General features: G+C 58.5%; 1 protein-coding gene across 2 annotated transcripts in view; it reads left to right on the top strand.

Annotated features, from left to right (window-relative positions):
* LOC309539351 (microtubule-actin cross-linking factor 1, isoforms 6/7-like) overlaps positions 1–4,991 on the top strand; it is a 29,535-nt gene extending 24,544 nt beyond the window's left edge. For both annotated transcript variants that reach the window (XM_082235437.1, XM_082235438.1), the window contains 9 exons: positions 62–182; positions 444–613; positions 1,047–1,209; positions 2,077–2,231; positions 2,497–2,571; positions 2,865–2,982; positions 3,921–4,105; positions 4,370–4,544; positions 4,922–4,991. In XM_082235437.1, the coding sequence (XP_082091563.1) occupies positions 62–182; positions 444–613; positions 1,047–1,209; positions 2,077–2,231; positions 2,497–2,571; positions 2,865–2,982; positions 3,921–4,105; positions 4,370–4,544; positions 4,922–4,947 (1,188 nt within the window). In that variant the 3' untranslated portion in view covers positions 4,948–4,991. The remainder of the gene's footprint in view (positions 1–61; positions 183–443; positions 614–1,046; positions 1,210–2,076; positions 2,232–2,496; positions 2,572–2,864; positions 2,983–3,920; positions 4,106–4,369; positions 4,545–4,921) is intronic.
* The last annotated feature ends 13,691 nt before the right edge of the window (positions 4,992–18,682 follow it).

Genomic DNA, 18,682 nt, shown 5'->3' on the forward strand with positions numbered 1-18,682 from the left:
CCCCACCTTGCAGGGAGGAGCAGCTGCCCTTTCCCTCCCCTCTCTCGTTCTCCCCCCCCAGGTGTTCATGGAGGAGCTGACCCACAAGCAGCCAGATGTGGAGAGGGTCACCAAGAGCTGCAAGCGCAAGACAGCCCCTGAGGTGGGGGGGATGGCCCCTGGCTCCCGCAAGCTGCCTTCCCGTAAGTGCCCCTCCCTCAAAGCCAATGGGTGTCCCTGGAAAGAGGCCTGCATGCTGCCTCCTCCACAAATTGGCCCAGTGCTCTTTTCAAGGCATCCAAGGTGGTGGCCATTGCTGCTTTCTGCAGTGTGAAGAAGTCCTTCCTTTTATGTTCCCTGAGTCTTCCAACACTCAGCTCCACTGGATGGAAGAGAGGGAGGAAGAGAATTTGGGGGCTGGGAGGGGTCACTGCTCCACCGCCAGGCACACTCCTCTCTTGCAGGGCGGCGCAGCGCCAGGAAGCTCTCCCCCAGGGCTCGGCCTGTGCCCCTCGAGGACCTGGCGCCCCAGAGCCCCCTCCTGGCCCGGCTGGTGCAGCGCTGGCAGCAGCTCTGGCTCTTGGCCCTCGACCGCCAGTACCGGCTCCAGAATGCCCAGCAGCGCCAGCGAGAGGTAAGGGGTGGGGGCACTGGGACGAGGGGCGGCGGGGAGCCCACGGTCCTGGCTCTGCGTGGCCGGGAGAGAAAGGGGCAGTCGAGGGTGGGCCTTGAGTAGGGCGGATGTCTGGGGGGTGCTCTCCGATGAACCCCTTGATGTGGGCCCCTGGAGAAATGAGGGGGTCCCTCTAGCGCCTTGAACCCTAAGCCCCAGCCTGAAGCCCCTTGCAGGGTCAGAGGCCTCCCACCCTCCTGGCCTCACCTGGGTTGGGCAGCTGCTTAGGGGCCCCTCATGGGGGGGGAAGCTGGGTGAGATGGGCCCCTTTGGACAGGATCCAGCTGCAGCCAGACCCACCCTCTGCTGCTCCCCGCCTTCCCATGGGTGGGGACATGGATGGGGAGCGGGGGGCCTGGCCCCATCCCAGCAGCCCTATCTTTCTCACTCTCAGCTGGAGGAGTTTGCCCACTTTGACTTCTCGGTCTGGCGAAAGCGGTACATGCAGTGGATCAGCCAGATGAAATCTCGCATCCTGGACGTCTTCCGGGGCATTGACCGGGACCAGGATGGGCGCATCACCCAGCAGGAGTTCATTGAGAGCGTCCTTTCCTCCAGTGAGTGCAGCAGGGCCAGGTGCCCAGGAAGGGGCAGGAGTGTGGGCTCCCCAGTGTCATGGACCGGCTGGATGCAGAGGAGTGGGGCGAGGCGCCAGCCGGGGAACGCCCAGGGGAAGAAGGCTCAGAGCCCGGGAATTGGTGGTGGGACAAGGATGCCTGGCCAGAGGGAGCCGACTGGGAGCAGGAGGCGTTGGAGGCTGAAGAGGGAACAGGGCTTAGTGAGCAGGAAGAGGCTGTGGCAGAGGGCAGTCCAGAAGCAGAGGCAGGAGAGGAGGGGAGAGTGGCTGCTGAAGAGTCCAGGGGGTCCCTCCCTCCTGCTGCGACCAGCTCCCCTCTCCGCTGGTCTCCCAGAACATGCAGAGAAACGGAAAGGGCAGAAGAGCTGCCACAGTCTCCGCTTGCTTGAAACAAACTCTGGAGAGGAGGGGACTTTGGCAGCTGTGGGAAGGCGGGGGTCCTCAGTCCTTGCAACTGCCTTATTGGGGCAAGACCTGCTGGGGAAAGTTGCTGGGATCACTGGGTCTGAGCTGTTTTGGTTCCTTTGAATAAAGAGTTAACTGCACTGGTACCTGACCCCCAACTGCTTTGGGACCATTCACTTTGCCAGACCCCCAACTCAGCACACTTGGGGACATGGCAGGACTAGGAGGGGGATGTGGAGAGGAGACCCCTCCTCTCTGGCAGCAGCTGCTCTTTCTGATCCACCTCCTTCCTTAGCCAGATGTGCCCTGTGGGCTGCCCTCCACATTCCAGGCTCGCCATGCTTTGTTGGTGGCAGTTCCCTGGCTTGTGGGGCTCTCCGTGTGGCAGGTGGGGCCCAAGTGCCCGGGTAGTCCCCAGCCCCACCTCTCTTTCCCTCCCCAGAATTCCCCACCAACCCACTGGAGATGAGCGCTGTGGCCAGCATCTTTGACCTGAACAGAGATGGCTTCATTGACTACTATGAATTTGTGAGCGCTCTGCACCCCAGTCGGGACATCCTGCGCAGGGCGGCTGATGCGGACCAGATCCAGGACGAGGTGTGGCCCGGAGACATACTGGCCCCGGAAGCAGCATCCGCCACTCGGTTGCAAAAAAGCATTACGATGCAACTGTCAGAGGACGTTGCAAAGAGGAATCTTACCTGAGGGCAGGGGGTTGGGTGTCCCCCGGCCAGGGAGGCAGAGGCAAACCCCCCACCCCACTCGGCCTGCCCTTAGGCCTGTCCCCCCTAGCCAGCCCCTGACCCTCACCTCCTCCTTCTCTGAAAAGACACCCTCCCCCCCGCTTCCATTTGTTTTCCAGGTGAACAGGCAGGTGGCTCAGTGCAACTGTGAGAAGCGTTTCCAGGTGGAACAGATCAGTGCCAACCGGTACAGAGTAAGTGCTTGGCCAAGAGCCCCCTAGCCCCCCCTGGACAGGGGCCTGCTGGGCTTCTGGAGAGCAGGGGGCTGGACTAGAAGGCCCCTGGGGTTCTCCATCCAGCACCCAGAGGAGTGGGCACCCACCAGGTAGCCTCCAGCAAAGTCCCGCCAGGCAGAGGGACTCGGATGGTTGGGGCTGAAAGCTGAACCGCTTGTCAGAGGGAAACCCCCCAAGGAAACCCCTCCTGCATGGAGAGGGGTCTTTCTCTCCTCTGGCACCTCTAGCTCACTGCTCCCCCCCCATTGCAGTTTGGGGAGTCACAGCAGCTGCGCATGGTCCGCATCCTGCGCAGCACCCTGATGGTGCGCGTGGGCGGAGGCTGGATCGCCTTGGATGAGTTCCTGGTGAAGAACGACCCTTGCAGAGGTGAGAGGCTGGGGGTGGCAGTGGGAGGGGGGCCTTTCTTCCATGGGCACCTCCTGGGCCTTCTAGGCAGGCTCAGTTGGGGGGGCAATAGGGGGCTCTGCTTCTCCCTCTGTGGGTCAGCAGGAGGCAGAGGAGGCATGTGGGAAAAGGATTGTGTCGATTAAAATGTAAATCCATTTGTGTGGACGACATACAAAAAGTAGGGGGCTGCCAAGCCTTTTTAGCAACATACATTCTGCAGCTTACTAAGGAATGAGGCAGTTACACCTTTTTATCCCTTTTATTTGTGGTCTCCTGGCCTCCCGCTCTTCACCTCCGTTGCAGAGAATGAACCACATGTTTTTAGTAAGATAGACAAAGAAAGGTTTACTTACATTTCAATGCAGGCAGCATATACAATACAGGAAAGAAAACGTCTCAGGTACAAAATACAAAAGTTGCCTTCGATTTAGGCTGTGGGTGTCCAGAGTCCCCAGACACACATCTGGTCAGTTTGGAAGCATGATGGAGAGAGAGTCTCCTCAAAGGCAGCAGGAAGTATAAAAGATTATCTCCTTTGTTACAGAATTTCCGCCCAGAGGAGGCAAGAAGTGGCCACCCAGAGGGTCCTCTCTAGGAAGTCTAAGAACCCTCTGTGTGCTCACCTGGGCTTGTCTGCCAAAACATGCATTTGTGATTTGGCTGCGAACCCAACAGCTTTCAGGGACGATGTGGACACCCCACCTTGTTTAGGGTGCTTCCTCTGGGCCCTGAGGGTGGAGAAGCCCCTCTCACGGTGGTGTCATGTGGGAGCTCCCTGGGTGCAGAGACCAGGCCCTGGACACTGTGCGCCTCATCCTGCTGGGGCTGGGGACCAGCTGAGCCCCCAGCTGCCCCTCTTTGCCATCCTTGGCCTGGAAGCGGCAGCCTCCCCGCGCTCACCTCTTCTCCTCTCCCAGTGAAGGGAAGGACGAACCTCAAGATCAACGAGAAATATCTGACGCCGGACCCTGCGGGGGGCAAAGGGGGCGGCTCTCAGTCTGTAGCCCCCGCCTCCAAGGCGCTGTCTCCCCCCAGCCGCTCCAATTCCAGTCTCAGCCTCTACAGCAGTGCTTCAGCCCCCAGCAGCCCCCTCACCAGGAAGGTAAGGGGGGAGAATCTGGGGGTGGGATGGAGGAGGGGGGGAATATTGCACCAAATCCTCTAGCCTGTCCCCACAAACACCTGGCTGGGGGGCATCCTTCCTCCCTCCCTTGTCAGGCTGGAGGCGCTTTGCTCTGGGGAGTCAGAGAGTGGCACCTCCGTCCCCGCCCTGCTCTCCTGGAAAGGCTCCCTTGTCTGGGGCTGCCACCCCCAGAGGGCAGAGGGGCTGCCCCAGCGCCTGCCCTCACTGTCTCCCCCCTTGCAGTCTGTCCTGCGCAGGACACGCTCCGGGGATCGGTGCCTCCACTCCCGCAGCTCTCTGGTGATGGACGGGGCGGAGCTGACCTTTGCCGGAGGAGGAGGAGCCTCTGAGGATGGAGGAGGAGCCTCTCAGGATGGAGGAGGAGCCGGGGCGGAGCCTGAGGCTGAGCCCCCTCCAGGTGAGGAAGGAGGGCGAGGGGGGCAGGGTCTTCTCTCTAGACTAGAGGAAGCTGTTGAGCAACCCCGTCGACCCCGTCACCTGGGGTAACTCAGAGGAGGCCCCACTCCCTGAGGGGCAGCTTGACCCAGCTGCTCCCCCTCCACAAACCGAATTTAGCCCCACACCTGAATGCCGTGCCCCCTACTCCCCCCCCCCCCGTCTCCCATTCCAAGGGCTGGGTGTACAGGGGCCTTTGCTCTGGGCGGCCGGGTGCAGTTGCCCTGGAGGATTTCTGGGAAGGGGTCTCCAAGGGCCATCTAGTCTAACCCCTTGCGAAGCAGGAGTCACCACCGAAGTGTCCCTGACAGAGCTTTCCTCTTTGCCTCTCCTCCTCAGAGCCCCCTGGAGGCCCCCCGCCCTGAAGGACGCAGCCTCTGCGGAAAAGACGGGCCGGCCGTCCTAACCAGCCAGTCGAGGCAGGGCCCCCCCCCCCACGGGAGACGGGCTCAGAGGCCTCCACCAAGCAGCTCTGCCGCTCCCACCCCCAGAGGGCGCAAACTGGTGGCCAGCATCAACCCGCTTGGCCAGGCTGGAGGCTGAGCAGGTGGCAGAGCCCACCTCACCCCATGCCCACCCCCCTCCCTCAGTGCCCGGCTCCTTTACCCCCATCCACCCTCCAGAGCAGGCACCCAGACCCCCCCCAATTATATGCAAATGCCTTTGTGGGAGGGGGCCTCCCCCAGTCCTTCCCCACCCCTTGGCCTGTCCCCTGCAACCCCCCCCTCCAGACAGCCTCACCCTTGGCCCTCCCTGCTCCTCACCTGGTTCTTCAGCACCCACCTCAGTCCCTGTGGGGGGGCAGCCCTGCCCCAGGTGGGATGTTTGGCATCTGCTCTGCCCACCTGCAGTGCCCAGGTGGGCACCCCCTGGATGGTCCCACGGCAGGTTCTTGGGGTGAGGAAGGCCTCCTCCCTGTGGTGCTAAGCCCGTCTCCTGCCAGCCCGGGGGGGGGTCCTTGCCTGGAGTGCCCCCCCTTCCCTCCCTCCCTCCATCCCTCCCTCCCTCCCTCCCTCTTCCCCTGGAGCATGCCTGCTTGCCCGCGCTCTCTAACCAGGCTGAATATTCGCCTGTCATGGTTGTGGATGTGCTCAGCGAGGGACAATAAAGACCAGGGTTTCTCTAGACCCCTCTCGCTCGCTCGGGTGCTGGCTCTGCCTGCCTGCCAAAAGAGGCTCCGCTTGCCTTTGGGGCGGTGGGGGGTGGCCGGGGGCTCCTGGGGATTGAAAACAGGGGGCGGGGGAAGGGAAAGCTCCCCGCCTTTTGAAAACGGGAAAATGGACTGGTCCAGATGGGGCCCAACTGAGAGTCCGTGGAGAACACAGACCACAGAATTGTAGAGTTGCATGGGACCCCCAAGGGCCATCCAGTCCACCCCTGCAATTCAGGAATGGCTGAGAGATCATCATCCAGCCTCTGTTGAAAAACCTCCCATGAAGGAGATTCTGCCACCTTCCTCCAAGGTCACTCGTTCCACCGCTGAGCAGCACTGACCCTCAGGAAGTTCTTCCTAATGTTTAGTCAGAATCTTGGACTAAATTCCAGATGTGGAATTGATCAATCAGTTGAACCTATTTCTCTGTCACATTTCATTCAAATGAGCCCCAAAGTGACTTACAAACAACAAACAGCAATAGCAGGATAGAACATCACCACAAACACAGCATAAATCATATAGGATAATTAACAAATCATCAGGAAAACAATTGCAATCTATAAAACACTGTTATAACAGCAACTTCTGAAGAAAGCATCACAATTAAAGCAAAAATAATAGTATATGATTAACAAATTAGGGACAGATGGGGCTCGTCCACCTGGGAAGAGAGCCCATCTAGGAGAAGGAAAACTCTGATCCCAAACCTCTGCTGCCTTGTGGGATTTCTTTGGGAGAAGAAAAAACTCAGGAGTAGACCCTGCGCAAATGCGGAGCAGATCTCACCTCTTGCTCCTCCTTCCAGCAACTCCTGCAGCCCAGCTGGTGCCAAACGTCTCGCTCTGCTTTCCTTTGGGCCCCACCAGAGAGGCCCACCTTGTGGTCTGAGCATCCCACCACCTCCCCACGCTCTGACCAGGCTTGCACCCCAGGGAGCTCACTTGGGTGCTGCTAACACAGCGGTTTGTCCTCGTCCCCAGAGGCACACTCGTTGTCTCTCAAGACAGGGATGCCAACATAAAATAAATATCAACAACATTAACAGAATAGCAGTCAAAAGATAAAAGCAAGCACTGTTAAGTTGATGCGCACACTCTCCAAACCCCGTGACTCCTAATGTTCCACTTTGCTCAGCTCATGAAAAGGCCCGTCCACTCAAGGCCACTCAAGGCAGCAACTCCCTTCTGAAGGTTCCTTGGGCTGGAGGTTGGGTGGCCACAGGTGACCCCCCCCCCCGCCCCCGGCTACCAGAGTCTCTCTCCCCTCACAACTCCTAGTTCTGGGGGTGGGGGGCATCTCTCTTCTGCTGGTGAGCCAATAAAAACACAGTTTGTCCCCAAGATCAGCCTTAGTACCTGAGAACTGGAACCTGGCTAAAAGAAAACCCGTTTTTGGAATAGGGGTCTGTGCAGTTGCAGCCCAGTTTGCTTCATGTCTGTTCCAGGGAAACCTCTGTGAAGCCTCATGAAAGGTAGAATGGACAGGTATGCGGAAGAACAAGTCCTGCTGAGGCGCAGTCAGCCTGGCTTCTGCAGAGCCAAGTCCTCTCTCAGGCTGTGTGCACATTGCAGTCTTTGAAGTGCTGTGGTTTTCCGTTTTCTGTTGCAGTCCTGTTGCCGACTTCACTCTGCGGGTGCCTGTAGCTGCACGCTGGGCAGACAGCAGGTGCCATAGTTAAATCACATGGAGGGTGTCCCCTGCTGCTGGCACACACTTGACTCCCTCTCCATTCAAGGCTCATATTATTTTCAAAAAATTCCTGTGAGTTTATGAATATTCTAAAAGTCTTAGTAGCACAGGTGCAGTTGGTGTCATTGCACTGAGTGTATGCCCAGAGATTTCCTTCCTTTGTATCATGCAGACAATTTCATGGCTGCACTTCTCCTTCTGTGTGCTGGGGGGACACTCTGAATTGTATCTAACAAACATCTACTCAGAGTATATCTAGTCTCATCTTTTGACAAGGCACTCTGAGTATGCTCAGAGCCTCCTTGCCCTGGCACCAGGCACTCAGGGAACATCCTGCAGCCTGATTTATTGAACGAAGACTGCAGGAAAAGGCACTTTAAGCTTCTGATAGCTCTTCTCCTGTTAGCCAGTTAACACCAGTGGAGTCAAGGTGGTTTCTTAAAGGGCAAAGCACAGCTGGGTTTTGCTAAAGGGTGATGGGCAAAACAGTTGTTTCTCAGTTCTATCAAAGTCCCACCATAAGCACTCAGGCAATGTGGTTCTTGGTTGTGGCGCAGCATGAGTGGGGTTGCAGGGACAGCTGCCCTGGGCACAAAATTATTTGTTAGGGTGCAAAATTTCAACACCTGGTGCTGCCTCAGTACAGCTAGGCACTTCTGTCTCTGGGCTCTGCTGAAAACTGCTGCTCCATGCGACCCAGGAAGTGATCTCACCAGACAATGGAACGGATCTTCTTTTCATATCTCTGTGGCTGCAATCTCCTGGGGAACACACATGCCTTAGGCCAGAGGTTTTCAACCTTTATGAGTCCCCTGCTCCTGGCCAGCCCCACAGGCACCATTCACCTGGGGAGCTTGTAGCCAGGGCTGCTGCAACAAACAGCTGTGCAAGCCTTGGGGAGATAGAGACAAGAGAGGGCATGGGGGGGTGAGGTGAAAGAGGTGGAGACCAGTGTTGCCCACAGCACCTCTGACCCTTCAAGGCACCCAGGGGGCCACAGCACACTGGCTGAAAACCACTGGACTAGGCACTTGAATGTGCATGTGTACTCTGTGTGTACGCATGTGTACTCTGTCCATTTCCCTTTAGGCCCCAGACCAAAACCACACTGGGATGGCCTGGGGACCTGGAAGAGCTGGCCTGTTCATGGGGGGGGGTTGCTCCCTAATGGAGGCCGCTGTCTCAGTCTGCCCCCTCCCAAGACGAGGCAGGCGCTTGGCTCTCTGGTCTTAAACAAACAGGAAGCGGTTGTGAGGCAGAATCAAAGTGAGCTATTTGCCTGCACACCTTGGCTGCCGGCGCTGCCCAAACCCGTCCCTCGCCTGCTCTCGTCTGTGGGATCTTTGGCGCATTGTCTGTTTTGCCAGGCCAAGGGAGTCCCTGGACCTTGAGAAACCTCCTCCTCTGTTTCTTGGGTCCCCACAGGCCACTGGAGAGGGCTGGGCAGCCAGTTCTTCCTCCTTGGTGGCCCAGGCAGCCTCCGCTGGGAGCTTCCATCTGGCTCTACTGGGGTTCTCCATCTGCCTGTACAGGTTGGACGACTTTTGGGCAAGAGCGCGTGTGCCTTCCTCCCACTGCATTAACACCCTTTGACTGGTCTGGGGTGGCTGAGCCAGATCAGGCCCCATCCCTGCTCCTGGCTTGGAGCGAAAGTCCCACCCTTTCAGCCCACCCACCAACTCTCCCACCTGCAGCAGGCGGCATGAGAGCTCCGTGGCCTCTGGCTTTGACCTTGCCAGACTTTCAGCAGGCCTCTTACACTGAGATCCAAAGGCGCCTGAGTGTTCCATTGTCCTCCCGCCCCACGGAAGCCAAGCTCTGCCTCGTGGCCCCTGCATGCAACCTCCCCCAGCTTAGGGATGCTTATGGGAGCCAGGCTGGCGCTGGGTTTCAGGGCTCCTGGGCAGGGCGAGAGGCTCTGCAGCATGGAGGACTATTGGCGCCCACATGTGTGCCAGCACTGCAAGGTGATGTTTACAGAAAGCTCAGAGCCTGGCAAAGCGACAGAGGAGCTGGCTCAGAAATCAACACACACACACACACACACACACCCGCCTGTTCACACAGACACATTTGCTTTGTGCCAGCAGAGGCTTAAGCTCAGCCTGGCAGCTGCTCCTGTGCTACGCTGCCGGCCTCTTCCGGGACACGGGACTCCCAATCCCCTGTTGGCTTTGCTGCCAGTCTTGCCATCTGCCCTGGGGGAAGCAGCGAGGCTCTAACCACTTAACCTGCTGGTTTGGTTTCAACTTGAATTCCTCCTCTAGCACCGCCTGGGATCACTGCCAACCTGTGCGCACTCCTGGCTCTGCTTGTCCTCGGTCCGAATGACCCTCTTTGCCATTTTGGGGGTGATGGGGGGGAGGAGGAAATCTCCCTTGACCTTTTAGAAAAGTGAGAAATACTCCTCTCTCCCTCCCTCCCCTTTCCAGCCCTATAGTAATGGGGTGCTGCTGCGTTCCTTTTCTGCCCTGCCTGGGGGCTTCCCTTTGGGAAGTGGGGTGCGGGACTAGATGGACCCATTCAGCTGGCAGCTTTAGTCTGGCGCCCCCAAGGGGTGGGGCTGGGAAGCACCATCCACCCAGCCTGCCCAGCCCCTCTTGCCTGGGGCGTGAGGGGCGACGGCGACGCGCAGGCGGCAAGGCGGGAGCTTGGCCCTCCTTGTTCGCTTCGGTTTTTCTCCAGGAAGTTCGCTGCGCTCTCCGGGCGCCTTCCGTGCGAGGCGTGCGAAGGAACAAGCTCTCGCCTGGTGTGTCATTTGCTGCTGCGAATACCTACGCAGTGGATCATCCTTTGACGCCGGCCGGCCTCTCCCTCCCCAGGAGCCCACAGCACCCTTCGCCCCCTGGGAAGGCATTCAGACGTTGGCGGGGAGGTGTCCACTCCAGGCAAGCTCCCCAAAGTCGGGGGGGAGCAGCGCGGCCCCTTCTGCAGCCACTCGCCCGCTGAGAGAGAAGAGCCACGCTTGGCTCACTCCCTGGGCATCTGCATCGAGGCCTCATCCTCCTCTCATGCCCCCCCCCCGCGCAGAAAATGTTGCTTTCTTTGTGCAGAGCGGCCCTGCCATTGTCCCCTCTCGAGGAACCTTCATCTCGCCTCCCTACGAATCGGCCCCAGCCCTTTAGCCATTTCCTTTCCAAGAGCCAGTGCAGCGTGATGGGAGTGCAGCGAGAAGTGGGGGGGGGGAGGGAGGATTTAACAGTTTCCCCACCCACCATGGTCCCAATGAAAACTGCAGCCCCCCACCATTTGGGACAAGCAGGGGCTGATCGCTCGGCCAGAGAATGTCTGGTTTGCTGGACCAGCTTCAAGCAGAGCGGCAGCCCGAGGGGGGGGGGCAGCTGATTCGTCCATGTCTGGCGGCGGGGGGAGGGGGGTCCCCGGAATCCTTAGGGTGGAGGATGGTGGACAAGGCTGGCCCCATCCACCCTGCGCGCTGCCGAGCAAGACGCCTCATGCCGCTGAGGAAGCCCTTCCCAAGTTCTGCCCCACTCCTGGCGTTTTGCCCCCGTCCCCACGTCATTGGCTTTGACGCCTCTGCAGAAACTGCCAAATAATTTTTTCCGCCTGTCCCACCCGCATTTGCTCCGGGGTGGAATCTGAGGCATCCTCCGGGTGCTCTTGGGCTGCGCCTCCTGCAGAGACGGCGGGCCAAGTTGCCCAGGTGATTCACCCTTTCCGGATAGGAGCATCCTTGGGATGAAGGCAGGTCACAGCCTCCTCCTCCTCCTCCTCCCGGGAGAAGACCATTCTGGGGCTCACAGAGAGCTCTTTCCCCATACTCCCACCCCACAATTGAGGCCTTTTTGCCTCCGCTAGGACAGGAACACTGTTCCCTTTTCACAGCATTCACACGTAGCGCAGAGATTTTTTAAAGCTGTGGGGAGGAGACATGAGGTCATTCATCTATGCCTATGTTGGGGAGCAGGGAGGGGGAGCCAGCCTCCACTTCCAACAGCAAGCGTGGGGGGCGGGCGGGTGCTGCTTACGCCGGCTTGTGGGGGGGCGTGTTAAGGAGAGGAAGCTCAGACGGACCCTTTCCTGCCCCGTCATATTTTGGCTTCTCCTCCAGCAGCTGCAAACGTGTCTCCCGTATCGGCCTCTACAGCCGCAGCAGGCGCTGTAACTCTCCAGCGGTTTGACTTCACGCCCAAAGGCGCTCTCCTCCATTGTCTCCCGAGACAGACGGATACCAGCAATTCTTAGAGCCCCTTTCAGCCCCCCTCCCTCAGGGCCCAGGACGGGCTTGAACAGCCCCCCTGGAGCAGAGACAGGTGCCTCATTCTGGACAGGAGCCCCAATCCTGCCCTAGTGCTCACGGGACTTCCCCCAGGACTTGGCTCTGCAAATGAGCAGCTTCCTCCTCCCTTGTAGCAACTCAGTCTGTGTCATGGATCTGTCCCGCTGGGTGGGAGCAGTGCTCAGTTGGCCCCCTTCTTGCTCCCCCACCGGCCTCTGAAGCCCTCTGCTGGTGAGTTTAGTGGCGGGTTGATCCGTGGGTGCGCCCATGGTGCTCAGCCCTGGGGTGATGGAGGCAGCTCAGCCCCTTACTGCGGATCTGGGAGCCCCACGCGGGACCCTTTTGCTTCCTGGTCCCTCTGCTGCTTCTCCCCCCCCCCCCCGAAGCCGGAGCGGAGGGCGGCCTGGCTGCCTGGCTGCCAAGGGAGGGGCGAGGCGGATTCCTCGGAGGCCTTTCATGTCTAGCGGTGCTGAAGCCGCTGCCTGCCCTGCCACTGCCCTGCCGAGCCTGAGGCGCTGAGGGAGTGCTGAGCCGCCGCTGCGGGAGGCCTAATCCTGAACCCAGCAGCCTCCACTGGGCCCTCCATGCCCATGTCTGGGGATGCGCCCTTCTCAGGAGCGCAAGGGGCAGAGCCACCCCTCGACATTTGAAACAGGAGGCTCTCCCTCCAGGGTCCTGGGAACCGTAGTTCGCTAAGGGTGCTGGAAATGGCAGCCCCGGGAAGGGAAAAGTTATGCCCCCCCCCAGTCGTGCCCCTTCGCGACTGGCCTGCTTCTGATCCAGGAGACAGACTCAGCAGCCATCACGACTAGCAGTAGCCGCGGCCGCATTCTCCTTTTCCGTGGAACTGACAAGTCGACCTTTGAGCCCCCCCGCCCCCCCGCCAGCTGGCGGCCCTCCCGGCAGTTGCCACCCGCGAGCGCATCAGGACATGCCTGGATCGGAGGAGGGCAGCGAGCGGACTCTGCCAAGGCTCTGCCTGCTTTGCGAATGCCAAGATCAATAGGCACACCCCAGGATGGCAAGGCGGCCAAGAAGGGGGGGGGGAGCCCTCTGCCATCCATCCACCTGGGTGCTGAGAAAGCCCTCCTTCCGCTGGTGCCCAAGGCTGGGCTGGCGCCTCCGCACCTTCCTTCCTGATCTGGGGGCGACGGGACCCCTCCCTCTTCACCTGTGCATCTTCATTTGCAGACATTTGCAAATATTTTCATATGCAAATTCGGTGCGCAAGTCTTTATGACGTCCTTGTTTGTGGAGCTGACCCGTTATCTCAAACAAAGCAGCCGGGAAGATAAGCCACATGCAAATGCCGCTGCCGCGGCCTTCCGGAGAAAGCAGCCTCCGCTGCCCAACCATTGCGCTACACAGGACTGGCGAACCGGGTCAGCTGCGAGCCGGGGTCCTTCAGCTGGGGCCGGGGCTATTTCTTCATTTATCTCATGATCTTTATATACCATCTGATTGGTTTTTTAAAAAAGAAAAATGCCTTTATCTGTTTAGAGAACAGATAAAACAATAAAGTCATTGCTAATAAAAATTTACAGCATTATTTTAAAACATCCAAAAGTTAAATGCTAAAGCAGATTAAAATCGCTTAACTATCTAAGCATTTGGGTAAACAAGATGTCTAAGCAGGAATGCAGGCACCGAAAAGAGTACAGTGAAGGCACCCCCTCAGCATCAATTGGCAGGGAGTTCCACAGAGCCACACTAGGTTCTTACAAAGGTGCAACCAGGTATTGCCCCGGCAGCTGCAGCTGCCATTCCACGGGTTGGGAAGTTGCTGCGCCGGCTGCCAGGCTAGGAAATTTGCACAAGATGGTTTCACAGGAGTGGTTCCCACAGTGGGTGGTCGTGTCGCCTTGGGGTGGATTACCTGGGGGGGGGTGCTAAGAGGCAAGGGGGTGGCAACAGGGAGGCGCTGGAGGTGTAAAGGAGTCTCAGACTTTGAAAAGCTGGGATCATTGGATCCGAGGGCCTTCTGGCGCTTCCCTCGCTGCGAGAAGTGAGGTTACAGGGAACCAGGCAGAGGGCCTTCTTGGTGGTGGCGCCCGCCCTGTGGAACGCCCTCCCAGCAGATGTCAAGGCAATAAACAACTATTTTACTTTTAAAAGAAAACTGAAGGCGGCCCTGTTTAGGGAAGTTTTTAATGTCTGACGCTGTATTGTTTTTAATATTCGGTTGGAAGCCGCCCAGAGTGGCTGGGGAAACCCAGCCAGATGGATAGGGTATATTATTATTATTATTATTATTATTATTATTATTATTAAGCTCATCAGTTTTGTTCAATTATTTAAACTACATAGTTTCAACTGCACTTCGAATGAATGCGCGATTAATTGGTCCAGTTTTGGATTTTATTGTGTTATTATCTTCCCCGGTGGGTCATGGGGCCCTGGGGATGAGTTTGGGAACCACCACCCAGAGCCGTCTTTTGCCTGCAACCCTGGCCCCCCATCCCTAGACTCTGTGGCCCCTGCGGAGAGAGGGAGGGCCTGGCCCTCTTGCACGGGGCCCACGAGGGACAGCCAACCGGCCTGACGACTTCCCCGCGTTCCAGTTTCGAGACGGGTCTGGCTCCTTCGCTTCCTGGAAGCCTGCCTGTCTGCCTCGCCCCAGGCCCCAGGCCGCCTCTGCCTCCGAGGTTTTTGTCCTCTCCTTGGCAAGGCTGGAGCTCAAGACAAACACCAAATACACCCTGATTACTGGAGGGCCAAACACGACAGGAAGACAATGCGCACATCCAGGTGGCAGGTGATGGCAATCAGCTCCGGGTGGCAGGAGCCGCCCAGCCGACTCCCTCGAGCCGTGAGAAGCTGTGGCAGAGTCTCGGCAGTGGCGCATTCCTTCCTTCTCAGGGCGACAGGGGGTGGCTTTGGCCGGCTCCTTGCGAGGAGGTGGCTGGCGCTTCCGCGTCTTTGAACTGTGTCATCGGCTCATGGCCAGGGACGCTCCCCAGCTCAAGGAATGCGCGTGGCAGAAACTTAACTCTGTACTATTGTCAACACGTGGTAACATGCTAGAAGTGTATAAAGTCACGCCTGACCTGGAGAAGGAGGAGAGAGAAAAGTTTTCTCCCTCTCTCAGAAGAGGAGAACTCGCAGGCATTCAAGGAAGACGAGGGCTGGGACATCTGGAACCAAAGAACATACGTTTTTTATTTAACCAGCAACTGGAGGTACACGGATGGCATCTTAGAGCCCGCCCTGGAGTGCAAGAAGCACAGCTGGAGCATCTGTGGCAGAAGGACCTCCTGGCACGAAGAAGAGCCTCTCACCTTCTGACACGGACCTGCTTGTGCACACAGCGAGGGCAACGTGGAACGAGGGCATTTGCTACAAAAAGCAGAGGGGGCCCCCGGTTTGTGTGGCGTTGAAAGGAGATTGTAGGCATGAATGGGCAGGGCTCTCAATGCTCCTGGCCATGATGGCGATATTCCAGCTCCGCTGGGGGAGGCAGTCTGCCTCTGAATGCCCAATGCGGGGAACTGCAGGAGGGGACAAGGGCTGCTGCTTGTGGGCTTCTTCCCTTGGAGGCATCTGGTTAGCCACCGTCAGAACAAGGGGGGCGGGGCGGGACTGGGTGGGCCCCTTTGGCCTGATCCAGCTCCTACAGGGCTCTTTTGATAGACTTATACGGGTTGCGCACTGGTGGAGACACAACTGACTTCCAACATGTGCAGTGCCAGATTTACACATCAGCTAAACAAGCTATAGCTTAGGGTCCCACTCTCTTGGGAGCCCCCCCAAAAATTAAAGAAAAAAACCTGGATGTACATTTCCAAAATATAAGATAAAAAGATAAAAAAACATAAAATAAAACCAACACACAGCAACAGTGTTTTGTGTCGTGTAGGCTCCTGTGATGTAAGTCATGGGCCCCGCCTGCTAACCTGCTCCCTAAAATATCACATATAAAGGGCCCCATTACCTTCAGAGGCCTAAACCTAAATCCGGCCCTGAACTTGTGTCCCAGATGTCTAGGGCTGGGCCCACAGTGTTTCTCAAACGTGGGTCTCCTGCTGTTGTTTGACCACAGTTCCCACCATCCCTGGTCCTGCTAACTAAGGTTAATGGGAGTTGCAGTCCAAGAGCAGAGGGAGAGCCAAGTTTGAGAAGCCCCGGCCCTATGGAGCTCTTGCAGAGAGCATCTCAGCACGCTGCGTAGTTTTCCCGGTCCCAACTCCGCTCTCCCCCAAGTTGATGCCATTCAAATGGTGTGTGTGCACTGAATCTCGTGATCAGTTATGTGGGGTGGGGCGTACCTGCCCCCCGCCCAATATCTGTTTCAAGTTGGCACCTCTTCCTGCATCTCCTCCTTCTCTGTACCAAGCCAGGTCGACAGGAGCCAAAAGCCACAGCGAGAAAGGAGACGCGGCGGGCTGAGCTGCCTTGCGCTAAACTTTGAGCAGGTTGAGCTGCCTCCTCCTCCTCCTCCTCCTCCTCTGGCAAGGATGGTTCTGGGAGAATAAACAGCCCCACACAGCCAGCTGCTCTCCTTGCTCTCCCAGCCTGGTGACTCTTCCCACTGGGCCGCCCAGCCCAGCTCTGCAGGCAAGACGGAGGCTGAGGCCATGGGACTGGGGGGGGGGGCAGCGAAGGGAATGCAGAGGAGCAGGCGATGCAGAACAGAGTGCTGGCAACTCATCTGATGGGGCTGGATCCACGTCATGTAGCAGACCAGCGGGGTAGGCAAGGGCAGGGTGGGCTGGGGGGGTCTTCTTCTGCCCTGTCCAGAGGGGGCTGGGGCTGGCATTTAAACCAGGAGAAGCTTTGCCTTGGGATCAACGCTGATGAAAAAAAATTGACCCCCACCCCCCAGTTTGGCTGGCGTTGGGTAGTTGCTGCTCGTCTGGATTGTTCTGCCTGCTGAGTGCAGCGTGCTTCTTCTGGGAAGCCCCCCCCCCCCCAGGGCTCTCCCCACTGGTGATGCTTTGCAACCAGCCTTCAGAGGTGGAACACAACTATCTTGGCACAAAAGGCCTTGACCTTCCCGAATTTGCCCCGCCCTCTTTCCAAGCCATCCAGGCTGATGGCCATTACTGGCTCCTCCACAGATTAACATTTCCTCAATCTGCCCCGACCGACCCTTCCAACCTTCAGCTTCGCAGGCGGCCGCTCTGGTTGAGAGGAAGGGAGAAATGCTTTCCTCTCTCTGCTCTCTCCACCCACGCTGCTCCCAGCCCGACTCGCCCAACGCGGCCCGGCCCGTTCCCAGGAAGCCGCGCTCGCCAATCTCGCTTTCTCTGCTGCGGCAGCAGGACGGGGAAAGCCCCGAAGGGCAGATCAGGCGGCAGGAATTCCGTTGCAGACACACCTGGGCAAGGATTGGGATTGACAAGCTGGAGAGGAACCAAAACCGCCTCCACGCTGCTCCTGTCACTTGAGAGCCCGGGCCCCGCCAAAGGGTCTTCTTGTGCTCCGTGAGCCCCCGGTCTCCCCCTCTCCCCCAGCGACACTCTTCTTGCCCAGCCCAGGCAGCGCCTGACAAACCACCAGGAGCCTCGCACAAAATCCCTGTGTGTCTGCACACTGCCTTTTGAACACCATCCCCTCCCTCCGGTTTGGGCAAAATCAGTTCCTGTGCGAAGTGAAGAGGCAGGTGTATGGCAGGAGCGCTCCCTCCCTCCCTCCCTCCCTCCCCCCTCCCCGTGTTTGCACCACTTGGGTTGGGCCCGTGTGTCATCCCAGGGCGGGGACATAAAAGCAAGGTTGCGCTCAGGCCGTCCCACCTTGGCACAGTTGGAAAGAGCAGCAGCAGGAGGCGGCGGCAACAGCAGAGGACCCACAGGTAGGACTGAGGAAAGCCTGGTTAGGGGCCATCAGCTGGGGAACGGGGGCGAGTGGGGAGCTCTGCTCCCCTTGGCAAGGCTACTGGGAGTGCTGGGCGCTGGTGCCCTTGGCAGGGGCAGGCATGTGGGAGTGAGAAGCAGCGCCGTGGGGCTGGGTTGCCTGTGGCAGGCAGGTGCCTCACGTGCTGCTGGGAGCCAGCGCAGGCCTTCTTGTCAGGGGAAGCAGCCTCAGCGGCAGACCCCCCCCCTTCCACGCATGCCCTCAGGCTTCTCTGCCCAGGTGGCTCCTCTTGCCTGCAGTGCCCAGGACTCCCCTTTGGGTCTCCTGTTCCTGGGCGTGCCTAGGGATTGGTTAGGTATGGGGGCGAAAAATCACACCTCCCCATGCTGAAACGTGTCCTTGCCAAGGGTTCAAGGGAGCCTAGGTCTGCCTCTGCTCCTGTTTGCTCCCTGCCCCCTTGCCCCCAGCCGCTCTGCCTGCCCTTGGTGCCCACGCTGCTCCCTGGGCATCTCTGGTGAAGGCTGGCAGGACCAGGAGCAAGGCGGCAGCAGTGGCAGCAGGATGCCCTCTAGGCCCATACCCCCTCTCTGTGTGCCAGTCAGAGGTGAGGCATGGGGGGGGGGAGAGAAAATGCCTCGGGAGGGCTCAAGGTGCTTCCCAGGCGCAGGGAGGAGGAGGAGGAGGTCTTTGCTCCAGGCACCTTCAGCGGCTCGTGGGCCTTTCCAGTGGTGGCCCCTTCCAAGCGACACGCCCTTTGCACCTTCATGGTCTTTTCTCAGGCCTGCTGGCCTCCTCATCACAAGGGACACCTTTGCAGGCACCACTGGCTAGTCAGGCATTTAATTTTATCCATGTGGAGTTTTCATCTTCATTTGTTAGGGGCATTTTCACTTTTCTAATAGGAAAGGCAAAGCCTTCTGAAGAAACGCAACCTCTTGGCAAGTAGCTGATATGAAGAAAGGCTTTAAACTGAGGTTGGGGTTCCATTTGTTCAGCTGTGATTCCTGCTTTGCAGAGGGTTGGACCTTTGGGGTCCCTTCCATGAGAGTGCCCCCCCCCATGTGTGTGTCTGTGGTTTATCCAGAGCCTCATGAGCATCCAGAGCCCAGCTATGGGGCTGCCAAGGCTCTTGGATTTGTGGGCCCCACTAGCGCTGCCTGAAGGGGTCTTTGGGCAACTCCCAGCCTGCCTAACTCCCCATTCCTTCACAGGAGCAGGATAA

This window comes from Podarcis vaucheri (assembly GCF_965113315.1).
Source record: "Podarcis vaucheri genome assembly, chromosome: 8".
NCBI classification, from domain to species: domain Eukaryota; kingdom Metazoa; phylum Chordata; class Lepidosauria; order Squamata; family Lacertidae; genus Podarcis; species Podarcis vaucheri.